General features: G+C 33.8%; 2 protein-coding genes across 2 annotated transcripts; both read right to left on the bottom strand.

The window, feature by feature from the left end:
* Nucleotides 1–552: 552 nt before the first annotated feature.
* Nucleotides 553–1850, bottom strand: LOC108335470 (transcription factor MYB53). The gene is made up of 3 exons (XM_017571491.2): nt 1656–1850; nt 1397–1526; nt 553–1312 (listed from the first exon to the last, which is right to left on the bottom strand). Exons 1-3 carry the CDS (start codon nt 1786–1788, stop codon nt 676–678), a joined length of 900 nt encoding a protein of 299 aa, XP_017426980.1. The 5' UTR covers nt 1789–1850; the 3' UTR covers nt 553–675.
* A 5404-nt stretch (nt 1851–7254) lies between these two features.
* On the bottom strand, nt 7255–11465 carry LOC108336078 (protein NRT1/ PTR FAMILY 3.1). The gene is made up of 4 exons (XM_017572396.2): nt 11263–11465; nt 10897–11114; nt 9675–10234; nt 7255–8255 (listed from the first exon to the last, which is right to left on the bottom strand). The coding sequence occupies exons 1-4, from the start codon at nt 11327–11329 to the stop codon at nt 7373–7375; spliced, it is 1728 nt and encodes a 575-aa protein (XP_017427885.1). The 5' UTR covers nt 11330–11465; the 3' UTR covers nt 7255–7372.
* Between the last annotated feature and the right edge of the window lie 8398 nt (nt 11466–19863).

Genomic DNA, 19863 nt, shown 5'->3' with positions numbered 1-19863 from the left:
TATAGCTTTCATTTCTATTGGTTGAACCCGTGTTGCTGTTGCACATATATTACTTTCAGTAAGTATTTCTTAATTAACTACATTGAAAAGTCAATTAGCTTAACCTGCTTATTTTGTTGTCTTTATCAATATCAAGAATTATTTACCTAGATAATTATATAGCACCTTTTAGATAAAAGAATTAATCATATTCTACTTTCAGGTTTCAAATAATTTTCAATTTTTAGTCACGAATACAACGTTCAAATAAAATAAAATATTATATATAAATTAAATTGAAGAGGGTAGAGTGTTAATATGATAAGCTCGAAAACCTTTTTACAACTTAAGTTAAACAATCGAAGGAAGAGGTGTAGTTGAGAATTCTATCTACTGGGTTCCTCTCCCATAATTGGAAATCGTCGATACTAAAAGATGAAAGAAAATGAATTTCCTAATAACTTTTCTCAGCAGTTGTTATTCAACTACATGAAGTAAATGATTAACACATAGAAAACTTAGCAGATGAGAATGTAGATTTGAATCGTGATAAAAATATAAAAAGAGAGTATGCATGTACTCGTAAAAACGAATTTTGTATACAAACAAACACACATCGACATAAAATTTTATGACTATAGCACTTAAAATTAGCACTATATTTCAGTCTGCAACATTACACGGAGTAATCTCAAACTAGGAAATCATTTTGAAGAAAGGGTCCTCTAGCAGGATCTCTGGCCAAATGGTGCAATTGTCGTCCACATTAGTCAATGAAACCTCTGACGTCACCGGTGGAACAACATGGGTAGAAGGAGAAGGGGTAGTGCTTGAACAAGAGAAAAGCCACGGAGAACAAGAAGATGGTGTTTTCAATTCAGGCATGTGAGAGAAAGGGGTGGAATCATTAGCCAATTGGACAGTGCCAATTCCATTAGATGGTGACACACTGGTATCATTTGAAACATTGACGATGTCGTTGTTCATCATGAAGGTACTGTTTGTCATACTACTAACTGTGTTAAGATCTGCCTCAGTGAATTGTGGCTGCACGAGGTGTTGTTGTAAGCTTTGGAGGTTGGTCAATTGGATGGCCTCTTCTTGAAGCCTTGCAAGGCTTTGTTCCCATGATTGATGGTGCTGATCCAAAAGTTCTTTCAGGTTAGCCAGTACTATGAGATGAGACAAGCCTGTGAGAATATCATCAGTTCGAGGCTGGTGTGTCATTGGATCATAACCCATTTGAATCAGCTTCTTCTTCAGATGAGTGTTCCAAAAATTCTTGATTTCATTATCTGTCCTACCAGGTATGTGACTTGCTATTGCGGACCATCTAGTGTGGAATGGAGAAAAAAAATTGAATTACAAAATCAAGAATTGTGAATATAAATGCCATAAGAGTTATGAATATAATTACTTGTTTCCAAGGATGGCATGGAGATCAAGAATTGTTTGTTCTTCTTCTTTGGAAAATTTTCCTCTTTTAATGTCAGGTCTCAAGTAGTTAGTCCACCTTAACCTGCAACTTTTGCCACACCTGTTGAGTCCTGTTACCAGATAGAAATGATCACCTCTCATTAACTATGTTAGAGAACTTGAAAAAGAGAAAGTATTCATCATGAGTCTCATGACACTGTGATCAATGCATTCAAAATCATTATAGTATTATTAATTACCTGCAAGTTTTGGAAGTGCCCTCCAGCTTGCATGACCATATTTTTGAATGTGGTTAACAAGCTTCTGATCTTCCTCAGGTGTCCAAGGACCCTTCTTCAAACCACTTTCATCACAGCATGGAGATCTTCCCATGTCTATTATTTTATGGTATGTCTCTCTTCTTTGTCCTATCCTATCCTTCCAAGAAGGGAAACTTAGTCACTTCTTTCAAATTCAAATGTGGGATATGGGGTAGATGCTTCCTATTTATAGGGCGAATATATGGCGTGTTTGTGACCCACAAGGTTGTTTGAAACTCATCATTTACCTAAAACAACTGTTCATTTTCTTAGCTAAAATTACATATAAAACCTTTGTCAACCCATTAGTGGTTGGATACTGCAGAAGTAAACTACTTTTAAACCAACATGTAACATTATTAGTTTGAATTGATCTTTTTGAAACCTTAAAGATTTTTCTCAGTTACTACCTCCAAAGTTTAAAACAACCATTGTATACGTGCAGTTTCTGTGGCTTCATCACAATGCGTCAGCAACAAAACGAATCCAGTGATGTCATGTACGAAAATCTTGATGATTTTGCTATAAGAAAAGAAAAGAAAAAGAGGGATTATAGCCTTCAGTGGATCTAGTTAGACGAGAAGTTGGTGCGGCAATCTCTCTAATTTTCTTACCCTCTCTATAACTCACTTTGGTTTCATATACTTTATAGGCCATTAATGGGTTCTTTAATGCATTCTTTGGTCGTTTCTTCTCTGTCTCTGTCTTGTATTTTTACCAGTAAGAGCTATAACTTCATCGTTTCTTCCTATGAAACTGAAAGATAGCGTGTTTTCTTTGTTGGTTGCGATAATAACTTACACACGAATCCGCGTAAAACAGGACTAGTTACGTAACTTTTCTACAATAAATGCTATGTGGTGCAAAATCTGGAATGGTGTTGTTTTTCACTAAGATTATAAATTTTGAAAAACACATGACAATAAAAACTCTCTTTAGCATTCCCATAAAACCGACGAAAATAAAGAAAAGTTAATGGTAATCCTTGAGTAGTGTCCTCCTTAAATAGGCCAAAAAATTCACAATCCCACGATAAGAAAATGGAATATTACTAAGCGATATAATTCGTCAATAATAAGAAAATTATGTCAGTAATTTAAATCAAAAGATTATTAAAGTTAAAAATTTGTTTCTAAAGTGTTCATCAATCAATTTTACCAATCTAACATGAAATTCATCAATATTTTTTAGATTTCGGTGTATCAATTGCAATTGGGTTCTTATCTCTCTTTTTTCTCTTCTTTTTTCTATTTTTCTTCTTATTCTTTCTTCTTTTATTTTCCATTTTTATTGGCGTCCTCGTCACTACTTTTACAGTTATCGTCATTATCTCTACTTGTAATCCTTTTCTTTTCTTTCTCCTCCTTTTCCTCTTCCTACCCTCCTTTTCCTCTTCCTCCCTCCTTAAACTCTGGTTAGCATTGTCATTGCGTCTTCGCATCATTGCCACTACCACTAGCTTCAAATTCTCCTCCTTCTCCTTGTCATTCACTTCTTCGTCTCTTATTCTTCTCACACATCTTCTCTTAACATATAAAAAATATCATCAGATTGGCAGAAAACTTGCCATTTAATTTATCGATAAGATAGTTTGTCAGTAATATGATTAGTTTATGACTCATCATGAAGCCATAGAGAACCTTTCAAGGAGAGTGACTAGAAGCATGACTAGAAGGAGACCTCTAACCCAACTTCTTTGTCTTTATTTTTCATTTCCTTATGTTTACTTTTCCTAAGTTGATTTTTGTTGACTTGACTTTGGTTGTCTTGTTTATCAAAGTTGATTTAACTTAAGTTGGCATGTTGACTCTTTTATTTATTTAGTTTATAGGGTAAAATTATGTTAAACGAGAGGAAGATATTATTACTTAGAATGGAGGAGAGCCTTAATCTTGGAACCAACTATGAGAGGTGAATGTTTGGAGAGATGGAGAGCTTGAAGTTGACCTTTTAGAACAGAGATGGAGCCTTAACTTCTTTATTTGAAGATTGTAGACTTTGTAGCCTTTTGATTATGTAGCATATCCCCATAAGATGCCTTGAATAGTTTTGTCTTCTAGTTTATGTCTCTTTTGGTTTATTTAGCAACCAAATCCAAATACTCTTAGATGTTAGGTTGATGGTTTCTTCACCCTGGAAGCTTTGATTGGAGTTTGAAAACATAGGAAAGCACTACGGAGTGAATAGTGTTTTTAAAACATTTCAAAAATGACGTTTGATAGGTTTTCAAAAGATTGATAGACAAGATATATGTTTAGCCAAAGGTATTTCAAAAGGGCATTATGAAAATGATTGAAGAAACAAAGCAATAAAGAACACATTTCATACTGGTTCACTCAATCTAAGCTATGTTAATTTCTCCCTTAAGAATTCTTAAAGGGTTCTACTAATCTTCAAGAACATTACACGAGTTTTACCTCTCCAGTTTAACAACCAGTATTCTAACCGCTATTGGTACACCTAGTCAACACGACTAGTCCGAGTTTAACCACTCATGGTATACAAGTACTCTAACCATTTCTCGTCCAACCTTAGATAACATGTCTAGACTATTTAACTCGACTAAGATAAACACCAAGTATTTTAATTCTCTTAAGAATGTACAACACAATCAGTGTTATGAGCAATTACAAATTGATAACTCTAAAGAGAGGATAAAAACTACAAAGAAATGTGAGACTTTTCTAAGTTCCACTAGTACAAAAATATCGTATAACGTCACACGTTTAACGTCCAACGTCCAACCACTGAATAACCAACGTTAAAACTGAGCGGTGACATTTTTGTAAATAAATGCAATTATTAAATGTCGTTTAGAATTGTAATTCGACGTAAAAGGATATAAAACATCAAATGACTTTTAAATTCGTCGTCAAAAGGTTAGTGCATTCAATAAAAATTTGAGCAGGAGATTGAAAATTCATTCACTTTATCTTAGCGTGCAATACCCTCTTCTCTTCGCAAACTTTTCTCAAACGAAGTTTGACGAGCATCACATGTAATCTTTCTTTCATTTGATACTAATGTGTAAGACCCGTATAAATAAAATGATTCCTTACCTTAAGCGTATTATTTTGTGGTATTAAATAATAAATTGTGATAGATACAATGTTGAGAAATATTTAAGGAAGGGAAGAAAATTAAATTAATATTGGTTTCATATTAATTTTCGAAAAAAGTTTGAAAGAGTTTTTAAGTATAATTGTTTGGCACTATTATATTAGCGGATGGAGGCTGGTCTAGTGGTTGATGTGAGTATGCATGAAGGGTGTGTGTGCTTGGTCTCAAAGTTCAAACCCTCCTAAAACCAAAAAGGCTCCTAGCTCTTTTTAATTTCCACCTTAACATGTGGGTCCCACTATGAGTTAAAAAGCACTTTAAGTTAATGCTTCCATTTTTTGATTCCAAGAGGGAACTTTTATTCCCATTACTCCCTCATTTACGTGAGTGCTTGGACCATTTCCTTATTTTTTTTCTTTTCCACTTTGCTTGGGTGGGCACATGTTGTTTTCCACTTTGCTTGGGTGGATACATGTTTTCCTAGACTTAAGAGGCTTGTAAGTGACCTTGGGGGAGGTTAAAGCTTGGAGAGTGAAAAGAGATTTTAGGAGAGCAACCAAGTTGGGAGAGAAAGGAAGAACCACCCTAGCCTTGGAGTTTTTGGACATCACTTGTAGGAGACCAAGAGGAGTGAAAGCTTGTTGTCTAGTGAGGAAAGAAACCTAAGAGCCTTTGGAAGCTAGCTTGGAATTGAGGTAAGGGGTTTAACTTGGGATATAACATAGTGTATGATGGGTAGAAGGTAAGGGGAGCTAGTGTCTTGTTGAAAATTTGTTGTATGATCTGTATGCATGTTAAATTCTGAGCTGGTATGTTGTTGACATAAAACTGTGTTATTATTGATAGTTGGAAGAATTGAGGGTTTTAAAGGATAGAAATGAAATTGGGCAACTTGTAGAAGTGAATTTGGCTTTTTAAAGTGTCAAAAGTGGTTTGATACACCTAGTCTTGGATCTAGTGATCAAATGGATGTTTGTTTCAACTTATAAACGTGTTTCCCATCAATACCAATGTGTAAAGAACCCCTTTAGCCATTAAAACAGGTTCCAAGTGCATCAAAAGTCAAATTTCATGGTTGCTATCAACTGGATGCGAGACGGTTCGCGCCAAGCGCCCCTGAATGCGAGGCGGTTCGCGCCGAGCGCCCCCCGAGCGCCCTTGGCGTATCAGCATGCTGTTGTCTTTGTTTTTGATAGTTTTTGGGGTTCTGGATGTCTGTTTTGGACGTTCCTTAGGTCGTTTTGGGGTTTTTGAACCTGTCTGGAACTGTTGGTGATGGTTTCAAAGCCATTTTCTTTGTCTAAGTATGAGTTACGGGGTTTTGTGTTGTTTAGTGGTTCTCTTGGGATTGTTATTGTCTGGTAATGTGTATTGGATTGATTAATGTTGTTTGCTTGACAAATTGTCATGTATGGTTATGTATGTCTTGAGTGGAAGAAGAACATGAAGGAAGAATTATGAAAGTGGAAGGTGGAGATGGGCACATTACAATAGAGGCAAGGAGAAGTAATGAGAGTCTTGGGGTAGGAGTTGAGAAAGAAAGGAATGGAGTAGAGTCTTGGAGTTGACTTGAAATGTTATGGAAATGAAGAAAAAGAGAATAATGAAATGAAAATTGTAGTGTTTAGGTGTGTGGAGAAGGAGTTACATGGATGGGACGTAAATGAGGTGAGGAATGAGTGTGAAGTTGGGATTGAAAAGTCAAGGAGAGATTAAACAAATTAGAAATAAGTGTTGAGGGATTTAATGAAATGAAGAGAGGAAAACAAGGAGAAAGTGGTGTATAATATGGTGGGGTCTTGAGTTTTGGTGGATTTAATTTATGAAAAAAAAGGGTAAGGTGGTTGGGTGAAGGAGAGTGGTTACGTAACTTTGGTGTGAGGAAGAAATTGTTTGGTTTGAAAAGTCAATATTCCCTGTAAGTTGCCGGGACGTTACATAATGCATGTTAATTAATTACTTTATATATGATTTTTGTTTGTTTTAACCGATTATTTTCGTGCTCTTGTCCTTCATAGGCGCATTCTGCTTTCTCTCTCACTGTGACGAAACTTTATTCTGACGAACTCACCTTTTGAATGTTAGTTTTCGTTTTCGTTTTCGTTTTAACGAACTTATTTGTTGAACTTGTTTGTTGTTTTTTTTGTTAAACTTGTTTGTTGTTGTTGTTTAGTTGAACTTGTTTGTTGTTGTTTGATTGAACTTGTTTGTTGTTTGTTGTTGATACTACACTACACGTTCATAGTTCATGTTTTATAAAATACCAAAAACTGAAATTTGTTATTTTTTTGTTTTATAAGTCTCATAGAGTTGTAAAAAAAAATCACAACTAATTAAAAAAACAAAAATAAAATTGATTAACGTCGAATATTGACAAAATTTGACATTAAATTAATATTTATCAATAATTAGGAAACTATTGTAATAATTGGCCGATGTCTATTTGAGATTCTGAATGAAATTAGGAACCATCGAAACATTAAACCTAATAATAATAATAATAATAATTTATTATTTATATATACAGTACATGGGTCTCCTAGTGTCCGATCATGGTCATCGAAAGAGTAAGCAGCTCCAAGGCTACAACATCACACTCAGACAGGGGTGGTGAGCTCAATTTGATTCCGATCTGAACTGGTATCCCCTTTGTCATGAACCTGAATTGGTTTGTAAGTGTACAATTTGGCACAAACCAAGTAGTAAATAAGATTGAAAAACTGCAGTAATGTGATGATCCAGTAAAAGTACTCTAATTTTCCCTTGTTGAGGTTATCAGGGAGCCAATTTGACCCATTAGGTCCAGCACTGAATTTGTGGACCAAAGTAACCAAAAGGGTACTCACATAGTTGCCAGCAGAAATTGCAGTCCAAAATAGTGCCATTGCAGTGCTCCTCATGCTCTCAGGGGCCTGGTCATAGAAAAACTCCAAGTGCCCAATTGACATAAAGGCCTCAGCCATTCCATGAAGACTGTACTGTGGCACAAGCCAAAACACAGAGATTGGGATTGTGGTATGTGGATGGTCATAAAGACCATGTGCCAAAGCTGCCTTCTTTCTCTTTGTTTCAACAAAACCAGCCACCAATGTAGCCAAGGTTGAGATCACAAACCCAATACCCATTCTGTGAAGGAAGCTTATGCCACGGTCCAACCCAGTGAATCTACGGGCAACTTTGATGAAGACTCGGTCATAGAAAGCAGTGGTGATAAGCATGGTGAGAATTGTGAACACAGACATGGAGCCTGCTGGAATTTGAAAGCTTTTGGTTAGGTGTCTGTTCATGGTTTTAGCTTGCTGGAGAGAGAATGTGTTTTGTTGGGCATATGCTGTGATGAGAAGAATGCCTGAGGCCCATATCGGTCCCATTCTGATTATGGATTTCAATTCTTCCACTCTGTGCACTGTGCTTAGCCTCCATAAGTTGGGTGTTTTGCTGTCATCTTCTTCTGTCACAATTGCTGCCTTGTCCAAAAATCTGTATCAATTTTCAACATGGATTGAAAATTTGGTAAGAAATGCCAAATTCCTGTCAACTTCACTTCAGTCATAAAAAATTAAATGAGAGAATACAAATTATTTTAATATAATCATACAAAATAATGAAAGCAATTAAGTTAATTGGGCGTTTTAAAAACATTATAAATATGCCAAATTATTCAATATTATTAACTTTAAAATTTTGTTCTCAGTATTCTTTAATACAAAATACATGTACTCCTAACATTTAATAACAATGAATAAATATAAAGTCGTAAAAAATTTATAAAACATTTAATATAAAGCTCACTAATTCTGTTTTTGTTTTTCTAAAATGTACCACATAATAAGGAAAGTGCTGTGACCTAAACTTATGTTCTTAACTTTGATGACACAGAGACAAAAAAATTAATGACACTAATAACTTCTTCTTTAATTAACTGTTGTAATGTCGTTGACTTTGTTGACACAGACAGAGAAATTAGAGACACTAATAATTTCTTTGAAGATGAGCCCGCACGAACTTATGCTTTTTCTAAGGAATTGTGTTTGCATATATTTATTTTTATTTTGTAACATTTACCACTTTTAATGTAGTAATTACTCTATCAAAAATATAATAATCACAATTTTATTGAGAAGTAATATTGATCATTCATTAGTCAAGTACATTATAATTCGCAAACCAAAAGGATAGATTTTCTATGGACCTAACATTAAGGTTATCATTATCTTTTGAATATTATTTGGTACTCGGTGGGACTAGAAAGGCATCTTTTCGAAAGTCGAATTGCTAGAGATATACATCAAACGAACATTGTAGTCGCGAAGAAAACTAAAAACAACCATATGATTGATTTCATGTATGGACAAGACATCCCTGTTGTGTTCTGTGCACCATCTAAATTTAGATTGACATGAAAGATTGTGTACTTCGTGGTTATCTACCTAATATGAAATGAACCTCTCTCTCTCTCTCTCTCTCTCTCTCTCTCTCTCTCTCTCTATATATATATATATATATATATATATATATATATATATATATATATATATATATCTCCCTCCCTCTGACATGAGGCATAAATCTTTTCTTGAAAAACACATAATATATTTTTTTTTCTATTTTTTCTTGTTATCAAATTATTTATATTGGATAAATATTTCACGTTATTTCATTTTATCTTCTTAATGTAAATTATGTGTAAATCAGCGTGATCAAACTTTTCCAGAACATTTTATGACCCCACGAAGAAAAGAACGTGGTCCATGACTTTCGACCACTGATGAGAAAATCTAGTAAAAGTTTAGTAATTATATATTTTTTTTCAGAAAGCTTAAAAAAAAAAACAAGTGGATACATTATTAACATTAACTTTTTGTGGTTTTTAAAAGAAGAAATATTTGAATCACTTACTTCATTTGTCCACTATGGAGAAGCTTCCCTCCCAACGAAATAGAGGCATCCAGTTCAGCGTTTTGGTAGAGTAAACTAGCTTCTGACACATTTGGCACCTTTCTCTTCCGAATTGCCGCCACAGCCACTTGTACCAATCGGGTAAACGGGCTCCCAGCCGGGTTCAGGTTTCGGTAAAGCGGGTACCCGACAATGAAGGCAATAATTGAGATGAACATTGCGACGGTGGGGATCCCGAGGCCCACTCCCCATCCAATGTTATCTTGAATGTAAACCAAAACAGTCACAGCGACAAGAATCGCTGCACCCATCACAAAATAGTACCAGTTGAAGTAAGTCCACGTCCTTGTTGTCTGCTTGGGATCCGACTCGTCGAACTGGTCCGCCCCGAATGCCACAATGCAGGGTCGGATACCACCCGATCCGAGAGCCCCAAGAAGGAGTGAGACATATAGAACTGCCAGCTGTCCTGCACTTGCTTGTTGGCATACCTCTTCAGCTTTGCAAGGAGGTGGCCTAAACTGTGGAAGCACCGCTGAGAGGGTCAAACTAATCATTCCCTGATTAGTTAGACAAAAAGTGACTAGTTAGGAAAAGGTTCCCTTACTAACCATGTGTGTTTATAAAGTAGACAAAGAAAAGTTATTCTGATATAGACATCTTTGTTTATCAACAAAAATCAATGAATCTTCTCTCATTATAAAACAAAAAATAAATATATAATTAGACTTGTAAGTATATAGAAAATACCCTTCTTCTTCATATCTTTGACATAACATGATCTTTCATTAAACATAAACATACTTAAAACTTTACCCACTTTCATGTTTTTATTCCATCTAACCATTTGAATTAGCCTAAGAGGCATCTGTCATAATTTGTAATTACCATTGTAACTTGCTAGTGACCAGTGTGGCCTTTTGCCAAATCGTAACACCTCTGCAGATATCCTCACGTGAAAAAAGTTAACAGCTAAGCAAGATAACATTGACAGGACAAAGTCCTATCTATTCTTGTGAATATGTGAATGTTTCTTTTACCAATATTGAAGAGCTTCTATTAATATGACTCCAGAATTTAAACAAATAATAGAAAATTAAGTTTTACTGCAACATCAAGAAGTTGATGGTTGAATCCTTCACAAACAAACAATTAACATCTACCATTAAAAAAAATTATAATCTAATTTGAACACAATGAAAAGTTAGGAAAAGGTGTTTACTATCTGATATATGATGGAAGCAGCAGCAACAGTCCAGAACTTTCCGGCAAAAGAATCCGCAATGAAAGCACCAAGCAAAGGTGTCAAGCTTGCAGTTCCACTAAAGTTAGTGAGAGTGTTAGCAGCTTTGGTTAATGGCAAATGAAGCTGTGTGGTCAAGTAGCTAATCATGTTTGTATTGAATCCAACTACGGCCAGCTTCTCACAAACCTCATTAGCTGCACCAAAACAAATCAATCCAAAACCATTTATTTAGAGTCTTCTGTTTTGAGGAGCTACGTAGCAGAATCTTATAATCACACTACAGAAAGTACTACCAAATTACTTTATAATGGAGGCAAAATTTTAATATAATTTGAGGCTTACCAAAGATGAAGGGCATTGTGATAAGCCCTCCCTTTTTCCGTCTAGCATGGTTTTCCTTCGGCTCCATCTTCTAAAACCCCTTTATCTATTCGTATTCTAGTATAAAATATGGCCTCAAAGTTTTGTATATATAGCCTAAACTTGAGGTTTGGAAGGATCTAATAGTTTGTCACAGCAACTATTTTGTCAAGCGTTCACACCACGTTGTGGAGTTATGGCCACGAATATGATATAAAAAATTTCTACTAAAAATAATTTGGCTCTAGGTAAAAAACTGGAGTTATCTTAATCAAATTATAAATTTGATACATTATGATTGGCGGGTGTGGGACAAGAAACTTTTGTCATACGCACATTTTTTTCCTCCCATGTAATGTATAAATTGTATTTATTTATAGATATTATTAGAATTAGAAGATATTATTTTGTTTTTGGTGAGTTGGCCTCTTTAACTTTTTCATTGTTGGTACAATCATGGTTGCTGAATACATGTATATGCCCACCTCCCTTTTTCTCTTTCTTGTTCAGGCACCACAACTAAATATGTACACAGTAAAACTGTAGGTTGGGCATACCGTAATATTTTTATTTTCCCTACTATGCACGTGACTAATCAATTTGAAGTTTATGTTCTTTTTACGAAACCTAATTAACCAATCTTTCACTATTAAGTGTCAGAGCTTTTTCGAAGGAAATAAAACAGTAAATAATAATTTAAATGTAATATAATAATAATACACATATTTTCTTGTTTTTTTGTTGTTTTATTGTTGAAGTTCATTAAAATAAAGCTAAATATGTCTTCCATGTGTTGTTTCAATTAACATTTAGTTACCGCTTTTGAATAATATGTATCATTTGTACATATAACTTGTTAGTACATATGACTTAAACTCGTGTATTAAGTATAAACACATGTGTTTCAGCCCAATGGCACAAGTTCACTCTACCTTAAAGAAAGTGCGGGGGATCCATTGTAAATGACAAAAACGGAAAAAAAAAAAAGGAGACGAACCATCACAAGCTTAAAGGGCCATGAATTCCAGTCTTTTTATTTCAGCTAAGGAGTTCAAAAAGGTAGCTAATTCCGGGAGGTTTTCCTAGATTTGGAAAGGTTTTACCCCTATAAGAAATATTGAAAATCAAATCGATTTTATTTCATGTTCTTCTCTTTCAAATAGACAAGCATATAGAATAAATCAAGAGGAAACTCAAGAGATCCAAAAACAAGTTAAGAATCTATGACTGGTTCGTTTAATGTAGTTGGAAACAACGTGCATAAGACTCTATTGTCTTGTGTATGGGGGCTTACCTAGATCAGATAAGCTTTTAGGTGTGTGGCGAAGTCATTCATCCCAACATTTTTCAGAATGTTGATGACAACTCCATTGGAGATACAAGTCTTAGTTTCTTTTGTTGTAAAAGGATGAAAACTCTAAATGTGGTCGGACCTAACTTGGAAGTTTTGGTCGTTTTTCTGGGGAGTCTTACACTATTCTTGACCTATCCTCCTATCGGGGTATATATCTTGTAGAATTCTGGGACTCCACTGATTCTATGTCCTAGTACGAGTTGTGATTTCTACACCGACTATGCTCTTGTCAGAGTGGCGAGATCGTTGTGAGTTTCTCCCGTTCTATGTTGGACTAACTTGTTGCATTCTTTCCGAGTCCAACGTTTAAAAGATCATTCTCGATTAGAGTGACATGATCTTCCACGAATCTCTCATGTTCAATGTTGAGGAGACTGGTCACGACTTCTACTAAAAACTCATTGATTTGGAAGGTTATGCTATGTCTTGATGTTACGGGGATATTCTTCAAGAGAGATGGGCTGCGGTTGGAGAGATGATTTCCATTCTCAAGGCAATCAACTTATGCTAAAGTTCTTGAAGCTCATGGAGGTCGGGTTGTCGTTGGCCATGAATGGCTTCAAGCTCGACATCACAATTTCGAAGCTCACGGAGGTTTGTTGTCGTTGAGTGCTAAAGGCTTCGAGCTCGACATCATAATGTTTGTGTTGCTTATTGTGTTGTTATATTAACATCTGCACTTGATGTTGTATGGTCATCTCTAAGTTGGATTCCATCTCGTGAGAGAGTTATGCTTAGGTTCTGGTGGTGACTATGGGAAAGTGAGGTCAGGGAATAGTTTTATTGAGGCCCAACAATGGGTGCCAAATGATCTTACTAGGATCTTGAGCGTGGATTCACGAACAAGTGGCGATATCCTAAAGGTGACCTCATCATTCACGATCACTGGTAATCGAATCCCTTGTTGTTAAAAGGGAGGAGATCTAGCTACAAAAGACACTTCAACGCTTAAATCAATAAGAGAATTATGAGCTTTATGTATAAGGTAAGTATAAGTGTTTATGAAGTTGGTATTCTTGTGGAGTTGTATTTATATGATCCATAAGAGTTATGAGCTTATCTTCTTATTGAAATAATACTTACCTAAAGAATATAATAAGATGATAATAAATAATTACAAAGTGATAAATAATAACTAACATATTATACTGCCGAGATTTAATTATAATATATGTATATGACCTAAACAGACGTAAGTTGGGACAACTCCATATAAAAAAACTTAAAAAATCTTAAAAACTTTAAAGAATCTTATTGAACTATGTTATATTGATCTAGATAGAAAGAGTATCTATTACCGTCATCAATATTTAACATCTTTCGAGATCCATACACATGTCTTCCAACCCTAACATCTACACCTTTCATCTATTCATCATATATATATATATATATATATATATATATATATATATATATATATATAACATTTTCCAAGTCTTATTCTTCACAACAAGATTCCGTCCTCTAAAAGACACACCTAAAATGACAACATAATGTGCTTAACGTGTTACCTAAAGACTCTTAGTGGTCATCTCTCCCATCTTCACAAAACATTAGGTTGTCTGAATAAATAATATGCTTTTGACATGCATATCAGAACCAAAGCATGTATCCATAGGCTATTAGGGGTCAGAATTAACTCATTCTAAAAAAATCAATTTTCAATCAATATGTTTTTTTGAAAGGACGGGCATGATTGTGGTTTTGCCATTAATCTCAAGAATGCCATTGCATTTGGACACTCTTGGTCCCAAAGCCAAATCCTTTAGAGAGATGACTAACATGCCAACAAGACAAGGACACAAATATCAAAATCAGAGCGTGAAGGTGCTTGTACATGGTGGGTTGGGCAATTCCAAGGAACATTTCATCCTTCACTTCGCTTTCTCAAGGCCTTCGCAATCAACCCACTTAGATTAAGTTGGTCAAGATACAACTCAAAATCAAGAATAGAACGCAAATAACATGTTTTTTTTTTTTCAAATTGCATTTAGTACTTAACTATCTTTTTAATTTCTTAAATCTTGATTACAATTTTTTTTAATTATCGTTTTTTAAATACTACCAAGATGAATATTTTGAAAGAAAACTGAATATGTAATTTCATAATTTTTAAATATAACAATACAACATTGTTGTTCGCAAGTCTAATAGTAATGGGTATAAAAGTATAAATAAATTTGAATAGGATAAAGTCTCGATATCATTTTACTAAGCGAGTTTATCTCTAATTCAATATTATAAAAATGACATGTAAGTAGGTAAGATCTATTCTTCTTCTGTATAATAATTTGACCATATCTAGTTAATATGAAATCTTTTACCAACACTATCAAAATAAAAATTTTGAAAACAAAAAGTACATATGCAATTTAATAATTTTTTAAGATAACAATATAATCTTGAAATAAGTTATTATGTATAGTTTTCTTCAATTAATAGGTTGAATGAACATAATTTGTAATAGTATCTTAGATAAAAAGATTAAAAAAAGTTTTTTTTTCTCTAAATTTTAGGATGTAGAAAAATAAATTTGAATTTAGAAGACCATAAAATTTAAAAAGGAAATATATTTAAGCTTTTAATTATTCTTTAAACATGCTTTCATGTCTATGAACGGTAAATTATATAATTGTAGTTCAACTAGTTGAGTAGAGTGTATGAATTGTGGTAAAGTCCTATTATATCAGTACTAAAATTGTTCTAATGGGGAGGAAATGTTGTACCGAGATGGGGTGCATAGAATCGGATAAGCCAAACACGTTCATCCGTTTTCAACAAATAAATTTTATATTAATAAGAATTTTGTTTTCTTTATATATATTATCGACCTTAGCCATGGTCGAACCAAGTTTCCTTTTTTTATATATCGATCCTTTATTAGATAATGGTTCAATCCATTTTTTTTCTCTTTAAATCGAATGAAATTAATGTTTTTATCTTTATTTATATTTTATTATGATAATATGAAAATTTAAAAGTTTATGTTATCTAATAAAATCTAAATAAAAGAATAGTAATAAAATCCAATTTGGTTCGGATAAGTCTATAATAAAGAAAAAATATAATAAAAAAATAAAGAAATAAAGAATAATAATAAAATATGCTAATAGTGGATAGGAAAAAAGAATAATAATAATAAATAAAATAAATTTTCTTTATTTTTTAAACTTTAAATTAGCGTAAAAAACAAAAATATAATAAAATAAAATAAGTCCAATTTGTTTAGTTAGTACAATTCATATCCTTAACTTCAATTTATTTTTCATACTTTTTATATGGCATCTTAATTATAATCAATATTTATTGTTTTTGAAATATATTACTATCAAGAATATTTTTTTAATATTATTCATTTTCAATTAATTCATAATTAAAATAAAATTAAAAAACATTATAATGTATTTATAAATATCCATTCTATCGAAAAAATGAGACCAGAAAAAAAAAAGAAATACAAATAAACACATAAAGAGGTCAGAGAAAATATAGAAGGGGTTTTGCTAAAAGTAATAAGCAAAGAAGAAGTAATTGGAGAAACTAAGGTTTTGAATGATAAGTTCTACGTCCTAAAGGTTATGTCGCAACATGTAGGTAACTGTTTGCATGCCATTGGTTGTCTGCAGTAATTATTATTAAAAACATATTGTCTACACTAATTATTATTAAAAGTTAGCTTCGTTCCCTTCAACCTATTGCATTCTTTCGATTAATCTCCACCATATCGCAAAACCAAACTACCACCTTATAGGCCAAAATTACGGTTACTTTTCACCCTCCATAAGCCACGCGTTACCTCTCAACCAAACCACCACCATCGTCATTATCAGATTTCAGCCCCTGAAGCACCCAAGGTCACGAACAGAGAGCACTAAAACAGATTCACCATCCCAGCCTCATCCTACCCTCAACCATCTCCACCCATACCCCACGACACCTTCATCACCACCATATCATTTCAGCCTTGCTTCAAAACCACATATCTTCTTATAGAATTTCAATCACGAAGATCATTAGCATGCGTATCAACTCAATCAAATCAAACCAAAGAAACAGAGAAAGAGGAGAAGCAGCTGTCGACAACACGCGTCCCACTCTCTGGTGGTGGCTGGTGCCACCAGCGGCGTCATGGGCTTGCGCAGTAGGGGCAGTGACCCTCGTGTTAGGGTTTAGTCCGCGAAATAAGATCAAGAGGCTGAATCGCCGTGAAGGGTAGCGGTGCCTCCAGCGGAACGACATCGTGGACGAAAGCTCAGAGAAGCGGTGCTTCTCTCTTGCACACGAAAGGAGACAGGAACGTGTGGCGCAATGGTCGGCGAAGACTTCGACAATGATCGGTGTTGCCGGGGACGCCTTTGGCCAGGTGGAAGGACCTTCGCGGCGGCTGGCTCGGTGGTGGCAGGGTGCACGCGTACAAGAGGGTTTTCTGATTTGAAGAAAAAGATGGGCTCAACCCTTTCATTTTACTTCCTGCACCCCGTTTTTATCTACCAATACATAGTTTTTTTAGGCCCTTTAATTACTTGCAGCTTTTTTTATTTTCGCTCGGGCTTTCTAGCCTTAATTCCTACACCACGTTTTCTCTGCTTGCACCCTTTCTATTTTATTTTATTTTATTTTAATTAGTCCCTTTATTACCTGCAACCCCTTTTTAATATTTACATCCCTCTTAGGTTTTGGTTTGGGTTTTAGGGTTTCCTACCTGCACTCCTTTTTCCTCTGTCTGCACATCCATTTTATAAGTCCTTTTATTGCTTGCACCTTTTTAATATTTGCATCCATTTTTTTTATTAAAATAATAAATTATAAAATAAAAGATAAAAAGGTTTTTCATGTTCATAAATGTATGAGTATTGGTGAAATTGTTCGTATAGTTGTCACAGTGCTTAATAACCTTTCATTTTCTAAATAATTTAAAGGTACCAGCATTGTTTTAATGCTTAATAATCTTCCTTTTTTCTAAATAATTAATTATTATTTTAAAAGTATAAATACTTGTATGACGGTCTCCATTAGCTTAATACTTGTTGCTTACCCTTTTTCTCACTATTTTTAAAATACCAAAAACATACAAAATCTTCAAAACTAAAAATATTAACATTTTCAAACAAACAAGCTTAAAAAACTTGGTAATCATAGTTTTTCACTCTGAATGAGAACAAAGTCAATCCTTATCGAGCCCTTAAAACAAAAAAATATATTTTTGATTCTTATAGTGTTATTTTTAGGGAAATTTAAACATTTTGAAAACCACATTAACTTTGTATAGTTAATCAAAGCTATTATTTTTAGACATGTGCGGTAGAGTGATAATACCTTCCCTACGTGTAACCCATTCTCGAAAACCAAAATCCAATTTTCGTAGATCATATCTTATTTTATGGTTTTATGTAGTTTTCTGAATAAATTAAGGTGATGACTCCAAAACCTCTTTCTTAAACTCGTTTGTTCGGTTTGTCGTCCCATTACGATCCTAGTTGCGACACACAAATAATATCATCACTAACCTAAGAGAAACATGCCAACATCATATCAAGGGAAAGAATATGCAATTGAAGAAACCAAGCATAATTAACAAAATCACATTACACAAAACGAATAATAAGAATAACTCCTCTTACCTAGGTTTCCCACTAAATCTTTTACTCGACTAAACAATGCCCTTCTACAACACCCCCCTTCTACACCACCCTCGAGCTCTCATTTAATTGATCAAACTCTAACTATCATGGAACACTCAAAGTTCCTGACTCTTTTACCTATAGCTAGGGTTTCTACCTTATCATAGTATAAATAACATAGTATAAATAAGAGGCATATTTATCCATATTAGGTATATTTTCTGAAATATTTGTAAAAGCCCAATATTTTCATAATATATTACAATAAAATTATATTTATCTTAATTGATTCTAATAAGTCCCTAAATAATATATTCTATTTTAATTATTCCTAAACTATTTTATTTAACACGTTAATTTCACTCTCCCGTACTTTAATGAATTTTATCAAAGCACACAAGTATTATAAATATTAATATACACCACACTTGCATATAAAACAAATAATAAAAATAGTAAACATATATTGGGCGCACAACAAAAATCAAACACATAACCACCAACTCATAACAAAGAACTCTAATTATCTGTTATACTTCAGTTTAGTAATACTTATCTTTTATTATTTTAATTCATGATACACACACCACCACCTTCCTAGAAAATTATTTTTCCTGGGTCTTATAAAACATATCAATCATAAAATGAATTTTTATATTGGTTCACTCCTATCTCTTTGACTATTTCCAATTTTCAGGTTACAAGTATCAACCTCCCCCTAAGATTAACAACTCTTAAATAGAATGAGAAAAACACTCTCAAATAAAAGAGAGAACAATTCAACTTAAAGGGTAAAACTTTAAAAAATGAAGAATATTGTAATGGTTTAAGCACACAACCTAGTGGTATTTTGTTCAATACTCTTTTCTCTAAATTTGACTTTTATGCACTCAACTTTTATTTTATTTTTCACTTGAATGTATCTTGTAGCACTAGTTCTTCTTGCTCTCTTCTTTTTCTTGATCAATATGAAATTTTTTATATAATTATTGAAATGATAGTGGTTGAGAATTTGAATTTGATTAACTCGATTAACATCTACGTGATTGTTCTTCATAAAGAATGACTTGATACATTCTTTAATTTGATTCTTCAACATAATTTTTCAAGTCTTCGAAATTTCTTCACTAAGACTTTTAATTTTTTTTCCTTCCTCTCTAGTGTTTAATTTCTAGTTTTTAGAGTAGATTTAGTTTAGAAGGTTAAATTCTTAGTTTTTTTTTTAATTTGTGTTAATTAGATCTAGAGGATTTTTCACTAGTGCAGTCAAGGGAAATGGCACCGGTTATTTTCGCTTATAGGCACCGGTTCTGCAACCGAGGCATATACAAGCGAGGTAAAAAGGGATAAACTTTTTGCCTCGGTTCTTAACCGAGTCAAAAAGAGATAAGATTTTGCCTCGGTTCACCGGTAACCGAAGCCGTACAAACTTTTTTTATATTTTTTCTGGAAGAACGTTTCGCCTTGGTTCCTATTGAACCGAGGCAGTTTCTCCCAAGCAGAAATTTCAACAATCAAGAATTAAGCTATTATAGGAGAGCTTAAAAATCTCAAGACACTTTCAGTCTACACGAGACATCTCTCAGGTCATATGCCACCAGAGAT

Source organism: Vigna angularis, chromosome 10, assembly GCF_016808095.1.
Source record: "Vigna angularis cultivar LongXiaoDou No.4 chromosome 10, ASM1680809v1, whole genome shotgun sequence".
Lineage (NCBI taxonomy): Eukaryota > Viridiplantae > Streptophyta > Magnoliopsida > Fabales > Fabaceae > Vigna > Vigna angularis.
The sequence above is the reverse complement of the archived record's forward strand: the minus strand, read 5'-3'. Positions and strand labels throughout refer to the sequence as shown.